Source organism: Pseudopipra pipra, chromosome Z (genome assembly GCF_036250125.1).
Source record: "Pseudopipra pipra isolate bDixPip1 chromosome Z, bDixPip1.hap1, whole genome shotgun sequence".
Classification (NCBI taxonomy): domain Eukaryota; kingdom Metazoa; phylum Chordata; class Aves; order Passeriformes; family Pipridae; genus Pseudopipra; species Pseudopipra pipra.
The window spans coordinates 50,918,482-50,934,146 of record NC_087581.1 but is presented as its reverse complement, the minus strand read 5'-3'; the positions used below and the strand labels follow the sequence as shown (position 1 = coordinate 50,934,146).

Genomic DNA, 15,665 nt, shown 5'->3' with positions numbered 1-15,665 from the left:
CTCAATCCTATCTCTGAACAAGTACACCAGAGGCAGAGTTGGCATTCTTTGTAGAAAAAACTCCCAATTATATCCCTTAGTTTTCCAAGAAAATATTTATCTTTCTACAAACAGATCCTCTTTGCAGCTACCAAAGAGGAAATGTTTTCTGTTAGACACGTATGGTGAAACCCAGCATTGTTATTCTGCTCTTGGTAACAAAACTACACGGGAGTCCCCTCTAGTGTGGGTAACAACAAACTCTCTGCTCATAGGATAGAACAAAATAGCGAGAGACAATGCTGCTACCCAAGTTCAGGAAGACGTTTTACTACCACAGGCAGAATTTATCCTAACAGTTGTAGAAGAATAATGGGGTGGCCCCTACAATGGAGTAACTGCATTGGCAGATAAGGGAAGAGCAACTGATGACATCTATCTTGAATTCTCGGAGGCCTTTGACATTGCCCCATACAACATCCTTGTCTTTAAAATGGAGAGATACAGGTTTGACAGACAGACTACTTAACAGATGAGGAACCAGAAGGATGGTCACACTCACAGAATGGCTATCAAGAGCTCCATGTCCAAATGCAGATCAGTATCAAGGGTCTGCACTGGGACCAGTACTGTTCAATACCTTTATTAAAGACATAGACAGTGGGACTGAATACACCCTCAGAAAGTTTGTGGATGATACCAGGATGAGTGTTGCTGTTGATATGCTTGAGGGATGGGATGTCATCCAGAGGGATGCTGACAGCCTGGAGCAGTGGACCCATGAGCAAGGCCAAGTGCAAGGTTCTGCACCTGGGAAAGGGAAATCACAAGTATCAATACAGGCTGGGAGATGAAGAATTGAGAGTGGCCCTGCAGAGTGGGACTTGCACAGGGGGAGATGACAAGCTGATGACAAGCTGGACATAAGGCAGCAATGCGCACTTGCAGCCCAGAAAGCGAACTGTGTCCTGGGCTGCATCAAACCAGCAGGTAAGGGAGGTGATTAACACTCCCTACTCCACTCTGGTGGGACTGCATCTGGAATGCTGTGCCAAAGATTGGGGTCCCTAGAACAGTAAGGAGATGGACATGTTGGACTGGGTCCAGGGGAAGACCACAAAAAAGATCAGAGGGCTGGAGCACCTCTGCTGTGAACACAGGCCAAGAGAGTTATTCAGCCTGGAGAAGAGAAGGCTCTGCAACCTTTCAATATTTAAAGAGGGCTTTTAAAAGAGATGGAGAAAGACTTGTTTACCAAAGTCTGTAGAGACATGACAAGGGTGAATGCTTTTAATCTGAAAGAGGGTAAATTTAGAATAGATAAAAGGAAAAATTTTTTGGCATTGAGTGTGCTCAATGGGAAAGACATGGGAAAGGAATGTTTAGAGAAGCTGTGGCTGCCCCATCCCTGGCAGTGTTCAAGGCCAGGTTGGATGGGGCTTGGAACACTCTGAACTAGTGGAAAGTGCCCATGGAAGCTGGGTTGGAACAAGATGATCTTTGAAGGTCCCTTCCAACCCAAGCCATTCAATGATTCTGTGATTCTTGATGGTTCAGGATGAACCTTCTTTACAGGGTAAGCTTCAAAGTATACTAACAAGAGGAGAAAAGAAAGTAAGAAAAATATTGACTCAGTTTTTAACTTAGACACTTTCGTTTTCAATTTATCTATGAACAAATATACTCTACAAATGAAGACAAACTTTACTGTTTCTAATCCTATTAAATTTATATTAAAGTTAGTGATAACCTTCAAGTAGAGGTCACAAATATAGAACTTCAGAATTACCAACTGTAGTTTAAGAGTCTTTTCCTAAAATCTATGAAATTACCAAAAGACCGTATGCTTAGATAAATTTTTTCCCTTTCAAATCTGTATAGCCGAGCCCTTTTTATCTTTTATGGTAATATGCAAGGCAGTGACCTTGCTATTTTACTTTTACTAACAATATTCAGGAATGTTTTGAACAAATTATTGCAGAATCCAGATGGGGTCACCTGTATCACACTGCAATTTTAACTATCTTCTAACTGAATTACTCCCAGAAATGGAATGAACACTAATAGTTCAAATACTCACATGCAAATATGTGTTTGTATGACTATCTATGTATAAATGATAATTACAGGTCTATATATGCCACTCTTTCCTTTTTGCAATGCTCTATGCTCTCCGGAATTTAATGAACAGTTGTACACCATTACTAGCAAAAGTAAAAAAAAGTGTATGTAAAAATATTTTTGTCTTTGTTTACAGCTCCCTACACTTGTTATGTCAGATTATTTACACAGTCATTCACCTGAAATTTTTCTCTCTTTCTAGAAAAGGTAACTAATGAAAAACAGCTTTCCAGACCAGTGACTTTTTTTTTCTTGTTACTTACTTAAACCACTGTTCAAAGTGTTGAAGCTTGCTTGGGTACCAACCCTCAGGCTGGAGACTAAAAAAGGGTTTTTTTGCTGTAGGATTTAATTGTTGTGGATGACCAAATAGGTAGTAAATCTGTATGGAGATGACAGCCACAGCCGATCTTGCAGGAGACGCTAAACACAGATAACTATTTTTTGGTGGCTCCACTTTTCCTCTGTTTTGGATCAAACAGAGAAAAACCTTGGCATTATTAAATGCCATAACAAAACAGCAAAATAATGGGTGTCTGCACAATTAAGGAGGCAACGTTACCAAAAGACATCACTACCAGAGAAAATCTTGTAAGCCAGAACCTGGTGCAGGTATGATCTATAACCCTGTTGCAAAAGTAAGGTATCATCATGCACCTGAGTGCAGGCAACTTTGCTGTAGTGAAAAAAGCCTCTTCCCACAGCATCCATTGATGTGGCTGCAATAACAAGAGCAGAGGCAGGTCCCATTGAGCTTGTGAGAAGACAGAGTCAGCTGAGTGAACTTCAAGATTCAAGATTTAAAAGTGTGATACTAGGCCTTACCACTGCAAACTGCCTTTGAATATGTCTTTAAAAGCACAGTATACCTATAAGACATTAAAAATAGTGTGACTACCCTACCACCACCTCAAATTTCAGAAGAAAGATATTCAGTCAAAAAGCCAGAGGCCTTTAGTGAATAGTTAGTACTGTGTTATGTAGTTATAGGCAAAGTCACAAACTACAGAAATCACCAGCTTTTCTCTCTGGAAGCTACACCATAAACACAGCTACACAGAGACTCAATATACAACCATAAACTGCAGCAGGCAGCTCGTTTCCTTCTCTAAAGCAGCCTCTCTCCAACCTGCTCTCACTCCCACTGTATGAGGTATTTCATTTGTGCTTGTAAAAACTCCTTGGTAGCAAACCATCAGTTTGTCTTGCGGCTGTACAAGTAGTAAAAGTGACAATCTACTTAAAAAAATAAAAAAGAGATTTTACTGAACAGCTCTCTTTCTTATTATTTTTTTCTTTTCTTTTGAGATGTCAGAATTCTTCATCTTATTTTCCAGACTCTATTGGAGAAAGGAAACACCCTGAATCCTATGCTAAATCAAGGTTTTGTTTCAACCCTACTATTTCATGTCTTTATGACATGTAGATATAATTCCTCTTAGTACTTTCTTCCATTTTGAATGACAATTTTATTTATGGCATTGTTCTAATATTCAGTTCACTTTCTTTCTTCAGTTAACTGCTCTGAGACAAGCCTTAACCCTCAACATATCAATAAGAAATATCCTTATTATCTCACAGAGATGCCGAAATAAAGTTATTTATAAATGAATCAACTGTACTATCCAAGACTGAAAAAGGAGCCACCTGTGTGACTGCTTTAGGTAGTCCATTTTATATCAGAGAGAAATGAAAGTGCAACTAAGGTCTTGAGTATCATCAGATCTTATATAAACTCATACAGATCTTAGTCAAGCCAACACTGTGTCAAAGAAAGAAATAAATATTTGTAGAAATATCCAGATTACAATTTTTTAATATTTATTTCTTTTTCTCAAAAAAGGAATATATTTCTATAAGCCAAATATTAAAAATTTATTTGCACTAATTTAGAAAACTCACATTTAAAAAAAAAATACCATGAATGTAAAACAAATATTCCAAGCTTCCCACAGTGTGTCCTATTACCACTACGGTATTGGTCTAAACTGCAGCAACTTTATTTTGGGAACATTGTTGTATTTGAAATTGTTCTGACGGAGAAGGCCGACCGAAACTTCCTGTTTTGCACAAGACAGATCTTTTCTTTCAAGTATGTTTCAGTTTTGAGTAGCATAGGAAATATCAAAGCAGAGGCATTAACTCCAAACACTCCAATGCACAGTGCAGCCTATGTGTGGCTTTGCAGCTGCCAAATGCACTGCAAAGCACAGGGGCCAGAGCTGTGCCCATCACATCCTGCATCCATAGATTATCCCTGGATACAGGCAGGCCATCATTGCATCTGAGCAGCTCCAGCCCTCCCTGGGACAGGTTGTTCAGTACCCCCAGCTAAAACCCATGCAGTGGTCCAAGCAGGGAGGTTCTTTCTTCTATTTCTGTTCTCTTTAACTAGACTAGACACATCTCATAGCCAGTGATACTAATTTCTTTTTCTAGGTTTGACACATTTTTATCCTCCTCAGACAGTCAAGCATCTGTATAACTTCGATCATTAAAATACTTGCACAGACTTCAAAGGGACAAGGCTTAATCTCAAACTAAGTGCGTAGGTACCTACTGAACTGTAGTTTCAGGTGGGGTTCTCTGAACTGGCAAGAACAGTCCATACCATTCTGAAAATACAACTTGTTTGCATAGGGGTAGCCAACAAATCATACCTGCTGCATTTGTTCTTCCTCTGAAAATATCATCGTATGCCTTCCACTGCGGAGTCACCTGGTAGGCGTGGATGAACACCACAAAAACCACAACCAAGCACATTAATGGCACCAGAGCAGCAGTGAAGAGAGCAGCATAGGCATTTGGAATGAAGCACCTGATGGAAAAAAATGGGGAAAAATGCTGTTGATAAACATAAGGGACAACTTGAATTGTCATAAATAGAATTTCAGAAACAAATATTTTTGAAGGACGTGCTGTATAATCCACAAATTCTGTTCCCAGAGTAACTCTGATAGGTTGCACTGTGTTCTGTTTGTTCTTATCTCCTCATCATATCTGTGCACTTACAGTATGCACATTATATTTAGCCTAATCAGTGTTGGAAAGATTTAAACTTGCAATGAAATAAATTATATTTTAACATACTAAATGCATGCTATATTAATTTAAAGTGATCATGCTTAGTCACCCAAGTCTAAAGGGCACTATGTAATTTTCTATACTTAGCTCCTGAAATCACAAATTAAGTTTTGATAAATCCATTTTTAAAATATATGAACAAGTCTTAAAGGCAAGATAACTATCCCTTCTCAAGTTCTTGGAAATTACATGTCATTTGCACACTGAAGCCAAATGTTCACTCCCTTCTCCCCCCCCCCTTTTTTTTCCAACTGTGCTGTCTCTCCTTGCCCTTTCATTTATTAAAGTCATGATTATTTATTAAGATGTGTCAGGAACATGCGTTATCCGTGAAAAAGAGTCAAATTACACATACATGATGATGACTTGAAGGCTATGGACATGATAGTTAAAGAGAGCTCTCAAGGGTAAGAGAGATCAGGGTTTTCTGTGCACTCCCTGGAGACCAGTATGCGCTTTACAGCCACTGACCTACTCTAGAGATGACGCACAACAGAGCAGCCCAAGGGACGGCGTGGGAGTCAGTATGTCTCGAGAGTACGTGGTCACTGCTATTCCTATTAGGAGGGTGTAACTTATCCAGCCCTTCTGTCTCGCAGGTCAGCTCTACTAAGTAAGCTTAGAGTTGATGCTGGTAAAATATATATCTGAGACAAGCCTAGCCACATGTTTCACTGATCTCCCTGGTACCTTCTGGGTTTGCTTAGGTGGACTTGCGTGCACCATGCAGCAAGGCAAGAATGCATTCCTTGTTGTCGCTTCCAGTGCATCAGTTGTGTGTACTCAGTGAATCCCAAAATAATTTCCAGCAGAATCCAGATACCTTCTACAACTCTCTGCAGAAGGCACAGGCTCAGTCAGACACCAAGCTGAGATACCACCTGATAACATCACTGAGCAAGTAAGCAATAGGGAAAAGAGAAACTGCAATTAAAGGTGTTTGTTCCTGTCCTCATAGGATAGATGTTTCAGTCTCTTAATCATCTTGTCAGCCTTCACTGCACTTTTGCACTGAGTCTTTTGCAGTCTGTCTTTTGCACTGAGAAGTCCAGAACTGAACCCAGCATTCCAAGCGTGACCTCACGAGTGCTGAGCAGGGGGGAAGGATCACCTCCCTTGACCAGCTGATATCGGACACAACATCTGATCCATTTCATCCTTCAAATTTTTAATATTTCTTAGCTATGAAAGTTTTTTTTGTTCCCCAAAGGCATTCCTGAGTTAGCACAATCAGCTTTAAGACATGAAACCAAATTGACATATTATTACATTTAATGATTATACTGAAGCCAAGAGTCCTAGCACAAGACTTCTATAAAGTCATATTTATGTTCTGAAGTATTTTTTTTTCAACTTGATACATTTGTGTATTTCAAAGACCATGTATGCTCTTAAAAATTACCTGAGCATCTTGAAACTTTTCTGTGAACACTCCTTTATATTCAGTTAACAAAAGTTGTATAAAAATGAAAACCTATACAGATGAATCACTTTTACTAACACTTGCTTTCAAAAGTACTCTAGAGAGTTATATAAACCAGAAATACACAAAGCCATATTAACATTCAAAACTTACTTTTTTTTCTTGAAGTAAAGGTCAGCCAGCCAATGAAAACCACCTCTTCCTGTAATTTTTATTCACATATATGATATATATGTGTGATGATATATGTTGACAGATAATCTTTTAAGATGTTATTCCATTACCATGACACATTTGCCACATGGAACTATTTGTCTTGTATTCCTAGTACTGGCTGGGAATACAAGAAAAATATCCCAAAATATCAACTAAGTTGGTGATTCAGAACACAACTACTCTATAGAAAAAGGCCTAGAAAGATGAAACTGGAATAAATTACATCATTACAAACCTTGTTTGTTTGAAGATGAGCATTATTTCCTGTAGCATAGCCTTCAAGCAAGTTTTTTTTTGTTTTGTTTTGATTTTTTTAATAGGTCCTGTATAATGAAGCTATTCTTTATTTCTATCTTGGGCGAGTAACTATAAGGTTTTTGTTCTGTTTGTTTTGATTCTGAGTAATAGCAAAAAAAACAAACAAACAACCAAAAAAAGTTACCCACTGAAATACTGTCTTCTGCAATGAACACAAGAAAACCCAAACACTGTTTTGATTTTTTCCCCATTTTAAGAGGTTTTGCTCCCAGCTTAGATTTCTTGTAGCATTGAAAAGACAACTGTTTAGCTTTTGTCCCAAGATGTCACCACTCTTGCTGTTCTTGACTATGTTTACCTAACTGGAGTGTCTATCTTTGGTTCTGTGTTGACCACTTCGTTCTGACTACTGACTTTGTTTTGATCTCTAATTTTGTTTTGGTTACTACACATTTCTTTATTAACCTTGAAAGCAACACATTCCCATTTTTTGTTTCTCTTTCACTACTCCTATCAAAACTCATTTAACTATCTTAAAGACTCCCCCCTCCCAAACTCCTATTCTACTCATAGTGTCACTTTTCCCATAAAGAACACTTTACTTCCATCTCAAATATTTCTATCATGACATAACAGAATATGAAACACACTATCAAAAGCCCTGGGTATGTCAGTATCTATGAAAGGTCTGTTCTATGAAAGAGGCTAAAAATCAAGTTAGAAATAACTGTCTTTAGTATGTGTCTTCTCCAAGGTATAATTCCATACTAGTATGCAATGATGTGTTAATAATTTTAGAACTGGAAAAAAAAATATTGAAATTAATCAGTTATTTTTCCTCCAATACAAATCAACATTTACTTTAAATGTTTTTTTCCATGACTAGAATGATGAGAAATAGCTTTAATATATAAGATTGTTTTCTCATGGATGACTACTGAAGATGTTCATAGAATCATAGAATCAGACGGGTTGGAAAGGACCTCTGAGATCATCAAGTCCAACCCTTGATCCACTACCACCACAGTTGCTAGACCATGGCACTAAGTGCCACATCCAGCCTCATCTTAAAAACCTCCAGGGATGGAGAATCCACCACTTCCCTGGGCAGCCCATTCCAATGGCTGATAACCCTCTCTGTAAAGAATTTCTTTCTAATATCCAACCTAAACCTCCCCTGGTGCAGCTTAAGGCCATGCCCTCTTGTCCTACTGCTGATTGCCCGGGAGAAGAGACCAACCCCCACCTGGCTACAACCTCCTTTCAGGGAGTTGTAGAAAGTGATGAGGTCTCCCCTGAGCCTCCTCTTCTCCAGGCTAAACAACCTCAGCTCCCTCAGCCTCTCCTCATAGGACTTGTGTTCAAGTCCCTTCACCAGCCTCATTGCTCTTCTCTGGACCTGTTCCAGCACCTCAATATCCTTCCTGAACTGAGGGGCCCAGAACTGGATGCAGTACTCCAGGTGAGGCCTCACCAGCACTGAGTACAGGGGCAGAATCACTTTCCTGGTCCTGCTGGTCACACTGTTAATTCAGTCTAAATTGATAGTTTTAAATACAACAAACATGGAAAGATTAGGACATAGAAATCAACAGATAATACCATCTTCCCTTTGGAAAAGATGTAATCTCAGAAAATCATACACCTTTACATCAATTCATTGACAAAACTTACCTCACTTACTGGCAAGCCAGAATCTCCTTTTCTTTGATTTTCCTTTTTTTTCCCCTCAGACATATAAAAAGCAGATGCTAGGCTTGCCTACTTCTCAAGGGGGTGAAGTGTGTTTATCTGACCCTTTAGCTGTTTTTGTAAAGTGTTCAGTGACATCTTAAAGTACAACACTTCCTAAAATCTGGGGAGACGTTCCAGCTACATATGATATGGAAAGCCCTCTTTTGTTTTTCTAATACTTTCAAAGAAAAACAGGAAACAACTGACAAGATGTATACTAGAACTACTTGGTAGCACTATTAAATAGTTAATATTAAAAAAGGAAAATAAAAATAAACCCCAAGCAACACTGATAAGGAAGTAATTGTTAAAAAATGAAAGGACTGACATACTTTTTTCCCTTCTAAGCAAGAGAGATTTAAAATAACTCCATGTAGTAAAGACAGTTTCATTCTGTTATCGTCACATCTTGAATTCTAAGGACAATCTCTTTCAACTGCATTTTGAAACTACAGAACGGTAAATTTGAGAAAAAATTGCAGGTGTTCTTATCTATCAAATATCTGGTGTTCTGAGTCCCTGAGCTTTACAGGAAAGCATTTTACAGCAAAACAAAAATAATACTCCTTTATTTTAAAACGGCACGCAGGAAAACAACAGATTTAACAACTGTTTGAGCCCAAATCAGTGGTGGACATACCCTCAGAGCAGATAACCATGTTGACTTTTGCAGTGTTAATGCCTCCTCAATGTGACGAATTCTCAGCCTGAACACACTATAGGATTCCACTCTATTTCTGTCGTAACAATGTTGTAACAGGAACAGATTAATACCCGCTATAGCAGAAGGAATTCTACCTGAAAGTCAGTGTGGTTTCAGAGCCAACAGGAGTACCACAAACGTGGTATTTGTTCTCAGACAACTGCAAGAGAAGTGTAGGGAACAGAACAAAGGTCTCTATGTAACCTTTGTTGACCTCACCAAGGTTTTCGATACTGTGAGCAGAAAAGGTCTATGGAAGATTTTGGAACGTTTAGGTTGTCCCCCCAAGTTCCTTAAAATGATCATCTCACTCCATGAGGATCAGCACGGCCAAGTCAGATATGGCAATACACTTTCTGAGCCCTTTCTAATTACCAATGGTGTGAAACAAGGCTGCGTTCTTGCACCAACCCTATTCACAGTCTTCTTCAGCATGATGCTCCAAAGGGCCATGGCAGACCTCAATGATCAGGTATCTACATTCGATACCGTATTGATGGAAGCCTATTCAACCTAAGGTGACTGAAGGTCCACACTAAGACCTTAAAACATCTTGTCCGGGAGCTGCTTTGTGCTGATGACGCCGCCCTTGTTGCACACAGAGAAGCAGCTCTGCAGCGTTTAACATCCTGCTTTGCAGATGCTGCTGAGCTCTTTGGGCTGGAAGTCAGCTTAAAAAAGACAGAAGTTCTCTATCAACCCACACCTCAGGAAGTCTTCCATCATCGCCATATCACCATTGGCCAATCAGAGCTCAAATCAGTCCAGCAGTTTAATTACCTAGGTAGCCTCATCTCCTCGGATGGTAAGATTGATGGAGAGATAGACAACAGGTTAGCAAAGGCATATAGAGCTTTCGTAAGACTCCATAAAAGAGTCTGGCGAAATAAACACTTGAAGAAAAGTACAAAGATCAGTGTTTACAGAGTCATTGTGCTGTCTACTCTCTTATATGGATCTGAATCATGGGTCATCTACTGCCACCACCTACATCTCCTAGAATGCTTCCATCAACGCTGTCTCCGTACAATCCTAAACATCCACTGGTCAGATTATGTGACCAATACATCTGTTCTAGAACAAGCAGCAGTCACAAGTATTGAGGCCATGTTACTGAGAACACAGCTGCGTTGGGCAGGACACGTCTCCAGGATGAAGGACCACCGCCTCCCTAAGATCTTGCTTTGTGGTGAACTTGCCACCGGCTGCCGCATGAGAGGAGCCCCAAAGAGAAGATACAAGGACTCCCTGAAACAACATCTCAGCCTTGGCCATATTGATCAACATAACTGGTCTACTCTGGCCTCCAATTGGGAAGTTTGGAGACACACTAACTATAATGCTGCTGATGCTTTTGAGAAAGTACGCAGGATCACTCTTGAGGAGAAAAGACAATGCAGAAAGAATGGTGCCTTGCAGAGTGTACCACCTGGGGAGTCCTTCTGCTGTGCCTTTTGCAACCGGACATGTCTATCTCGTATTGGCCTTTTTAGCCACCAACGCGCTTGCAACAAGCGTGGGTAGTGCCTTCCCAAATCTTCGTTCATGAAGCCTAGCCATGATGATATGAATCCTTTTCCATAAATACATTAAGCAACAAGGTTATCATAGAGTCAAAGAATCTTAGAATGGTTTGGGTCGGAAGAAATCTTAAAGATTATTTAGTTCCAACCCCCCTGCCATGGGCAGGGACACCTTACACAACAAGACCAGGTTCTCCAAGCTTCATTCAACCTAGACTAGAACACTCCTAGGGATGGGGCAACTTCTCTGGGCAACCTGTTCCAGTGCCTCACCATCCACACAGGAAAGAATGTCTTCCTAATATCTAATTAATTCTCTCCTCTTTTAGTTTTACACTCGCCTGACGGCGAGTCAAATGTGTCAAATGTTTCATTTGTTTTTGTTTGGTAGGTTTTTTTTTTGTTGTCGTTGTTTGGTTTGGTTGGGTTTGGGTTTGGGTTTTTTGGGGGGAGGGGTGTTTGGTTTTGGTTTTGGTTTTGTGGTTTTTTAAAGCTTATTGTTTCTACGAAGGGATGTGAAGAAAACCATATGGAAAGTGCATGCTAATCTTAACATGGGTAACATTTGAGATGGTAGTCACTAGTTTCTGAGGAAATTCAAGCAACATTCACACCAGAGAAATTTCTGTTTCTACAGTAGGTAAAATTCTAGAGATCTCTACAAGATTATACAAAAATTCACAGTGCCAAAGGCACACGGGTTTAGACTATTCACACAGTCTTCTAGACACACTAACAAACAGATCACATAACACTCTGGAAGCAGAGACTTTGCGCTTTGTAAAACTCAGTGGAAGACTGAATTAAAGAGCATGGCCCAATTTTATGTGCTTTACGGCAGCCTTGGACAATGGAAGGTGTTTCAGCACTAACTGGAGGTTTTTACGAGCTTTACTGCACAGATAGGAATTGCATGTATAACAGATGCCACCTTGCTACCTTTCACTGTAGCAAGTCTTGGCCTGTGATTACATAATGGGTACAGCTATGGGATGGTTTAACATGAGTGAGAATTCAAAATATTTTTGAAGTACCATCAGAAATTACTTGCTGTCCTTGTAAGCCTTTTACTACAAGAAACTGTACTGTGGCTGAGAACTAAAAAGCCTTTCTCTCCTTAAAAAATACCTCTAAATCACACCCTACCTCACTAATGCCTAATCTCTGTCTAGTGATAAAGAACACAAATCCTCTCCAAGAAATCTGTTTCAGTGCTTCACAGCACTTATCTGAAGAGATTACTACCCAATGTTAAACTCAACTCCTTCTTGGTGCAGTTATGTCTTGTCAGAGCCAGGTTATGTCTTGTCAGAGCCAATACAGTTGTGGGAAACTGATTTTTCCCTTGTTTGCTGCAATATTTCTTTATATACTTGTAAATTGCTATGCTTTTCCATTTGCTGTTCTCTTCATTGAAATCCTAGATCTTTCAGTCTTTTGGGAAATATTTTATATCTGAGATTTTTGCCAGTCTCCTTGATCACACTACTTTGCTAATGTATTCCTTAAGTTATGGGGTACAGCACTTTTGATAGCATTTCATCTCAGTACACACCTAGAGCAGAAGGACTTTATGTGTCTTTAAGAATAAATTGCTTTATATGTAGGCCAAAATCATATCTGTCTTTATTGCCATAGCACAAAATTGTTGACTCATTCTCAGTTTATCATCCACAACACACGAGATCTTTTCATGGAGAACTGGTAAACAGCCAGTTATCCCTCATCCTATTTTTGCATAGCTAATTATTCTTGCCACAATAAATTCTGTCCACATTTGTCACTAAATACTGTACTGTTTCTTCAGAAGAGATCTCAGATGTCAATAACATTATGAATTTTAACTGATATTTAATGTACTTTTTTCCCCAGTTTTGTGCTGAGGTAAATTTGAATGGAAACGCCTTTATCCCAGGCTTGTATTAAATGAGACAAAAATAATATTTTATAGTCCATTAGTAACCAAGATAGATGTCCAAAAATATTTGAAGGGCACATCAGTGGGATGCAATGTAAAGAAAGCAACGTAAAACATACTGCACATCTACTGCACCCACTGGCTAGTTTTATTTTTGCTGAATGAAATCTGGAAATTACTATGGATCACATTAAGAACATGAGTTGTAACTTTATGCTCTTCATACTTGGATGTATGAACAACTGTCTATTCTACAACACATATGAAGCAAACATTCTGCTCTAATCACCATTACAAGCACCTCAGTGACATGTTGTGCCTGTGTCATGGTTTAATCCCAGACAGCGGCCAAGTACCATTTGCTCACTCCCCCCCGCTCCCTCAGTGGGTAGGAGAATCCCCAAGAAAACTTTAACCTTGTGGGTTAAAATAAGAACAATTTAATAACTGAAACAAAATATGATGATGATGATGATAACTATGAAAGAGAGTAACAGAAGCCAGAAAGAAACAAGTGATGCACAGCACAATTGCAACACCACCTGATGACCGATGCCCAGCCCATTCCTGAACACCCATCCGTGTGACTCCCTCAATTTATATACTGGACATGTCATTCTACAGTATAAAATATCCTTTTGGCCACTTTGTGTCACCTGTCCTGGTCATGCCTATTCCAGCTTTTCGTGCAGCTCCTCACTGGCAGTGCATGAGATATCGAAAAGTCTTGGACTTAGGGTGAGCACTAAGTAGCAACAGCCAAACCATCAGTGTGTTGTAAAGATTTTTCTCATCCTGAATCCAGAACACTGTCCAAAGCACTGTCCCAGCTACTATGAAAAAATTAACTCTGCCCCAGCTGAAACTTGACAGTCTGGTTTTGCCACATTTCAAAAACATGAATTGAATGAAAAAAGTTCATAATAGAGCTGTGAAGGCTATCAGAGGTCTTATAAATGTGCTCTGAACATGCTGGTAAAAAAATTGTTCTGATACATTTTTCGTTGTTTGGTTTGTGCTTTTTTTTTCCTAATGAAGAGAGACAGTTACTGGTAAACTACAAGTCGGCAAAAAGCAGAGGCAGAATTCTCCATGTTGTAATACATTTTTTTTGCTGGAAAACACAAGCCAAGGGGCTTAAACTATACCAAGATAGGCTGATGGCTAACAGGGAAGTCACGGGAGGGATTAATTGCATGGAGATCAACAAGGATCAGGATTAGGCCTCCTAAAGGACCAACCAAATACAACTAGAAAGCTACTTTCAAACCCAGAAACTAATGCTTGGTGAAAAAAAGTCCACATAAAAATACTTAAAGCACATGCCTTACAATGAAAGATGTTAGGCAGCTCGTTTCTTTGTTTGAACAATTCTTTCCATTGAAACCCCTGAGACTCAGTTCTAAACTTTCTCTTCAGGGGAACACTTGTTAAACCTTTCCCAGGAAACCGAGAGTCAAGCCCAAAACAGAGATGAGCTTTCTTTTTTTCCACTGCAATTTCTCAATTTTACTCTTTCTTTTATCTTCGGCTTTTTTCCCTTCCTTCAACCCTTTACACTTCTGTTTCCTTCCCTTTATTACCAATAACCACAAACTATGCACATGCACAAGATACCTGCACATATATAGAGAATATGTCTAACATGTATTTTTTTTACAACCTTTTTGCTATTTATATGCATAATCAAATAAACATTGCACAAGCCAAATTACATAATAGGAAAAGTAATCTTTCCAACATCCAGGAATGAAAACCACATGTACAGCTCCCGTCTAATGATGCAGTGTTTATTTTATCCAGTATCCAAAATAACATTTACCAAAAATTTTACTTCCACTGATAATATGTCTTGCATCCTGCTACATTTTCTCTCTAAAGATTTGCATAAGACACAAACACGAGAATTCTAAAACAACCCATCAGCAAAGATTTTCTTTTTGTAGTTTCTTTTGAAAAGGGCAAAATGCATTTCAATACATCAGCCATGGATGCATCCCAAGTATTACCTTTTCCCCCCTAAACTTTCAGAAAGCAACCACTGGTTTCAGATGTGCTCTGAGTAATAACATCATGGTAAATGGTAGTACTGAGTCATAGATCTATCATCTATACTTATTATATATTAAGTATAGGCTAAAAAGGTTAAAATTTCCAATTTGCAATGTAGAAAGAAAATTTAGTGACGTAAACTTATTTTTAGAAAGGTTTTGAAGATGTTAGTGTAAGGTCAAAAAGTACAGTAAAGGGATTACAGTTGCCAGGACAGTGCTTAGACAATCAGGTCTCTCTGTTTCTATGGATGCATTTTCACATAGGTATAGCTTAAAACAACTTTTTGCAACCAAATGCTGGTCCAGTGTTGGTACAATGTGTCTACTCTGGTAAGTGAAAAGGAAAAACAAGAATCTAGGAAAAATACCCATCTACAATCAGTACTGACTTCGTGGGGGACATCCACTAGCATAGATCTAAGGATCTGTGATAAAGCATGGATCCTCTTACCATCCAAAATGCCTAACCCTATTTTGCATCATCTCAATTTGGTACTTTTAAGACAATGTCCAGGCAGAGGCAGACTGAGTCATAAAAGGTCACTACTGATCATTCTACATCAGATTTGGCTCCTTCCGTCCCCTACAGTCTATCAACACTACTCCAACCCTACTCCAGGCCTTTGAGCTTTGTCGTGGCCTGACTTTGGCT

General features: G+C 39.1%; 2 protein-coding genes across 12 annotated transcripts in view; both read right to left on the bottom strand.

Moving 5' to 3' along the window:
• The window catches only part of ADGRV1 (adhesion G protein-coupled receptor V1), a 274,930-nt gene that overhangs the window by 41,959 nt on the left and 217,306 nt on the right, over positions 1 to 15,665 (bottom strand). For all 11 annotated transcript variants that reach the window (XM_064642967.1, XM_064642974.1, XM_064642968.1 and 8 more), the window contains one exon: positions 4,761 to 4,918. In XM_064642967.1, coding sequence (XP_064499037.1) covers positions 4,761 to 4,918 — 158 coding nt within the window. The remainder of the gene's footprint in view (positions 1 to 4,760; positions 4,919 to 15,665) is intronic.
• Positions 7,273 to 11,065, bottom strand: LOC135407261 (uncharacterized). Its single transcript, XM_064642148.1, is given in 4 exon segments — positions 7,273 to 8,514; positions 8,516 to 8,604; positions 9,456 to 9,613; positions 10,945 to 11,065. Coding segments are annotated over 4 exon segments (771 nt in total). The 3' UTR covers positions 7,273 to 8,111.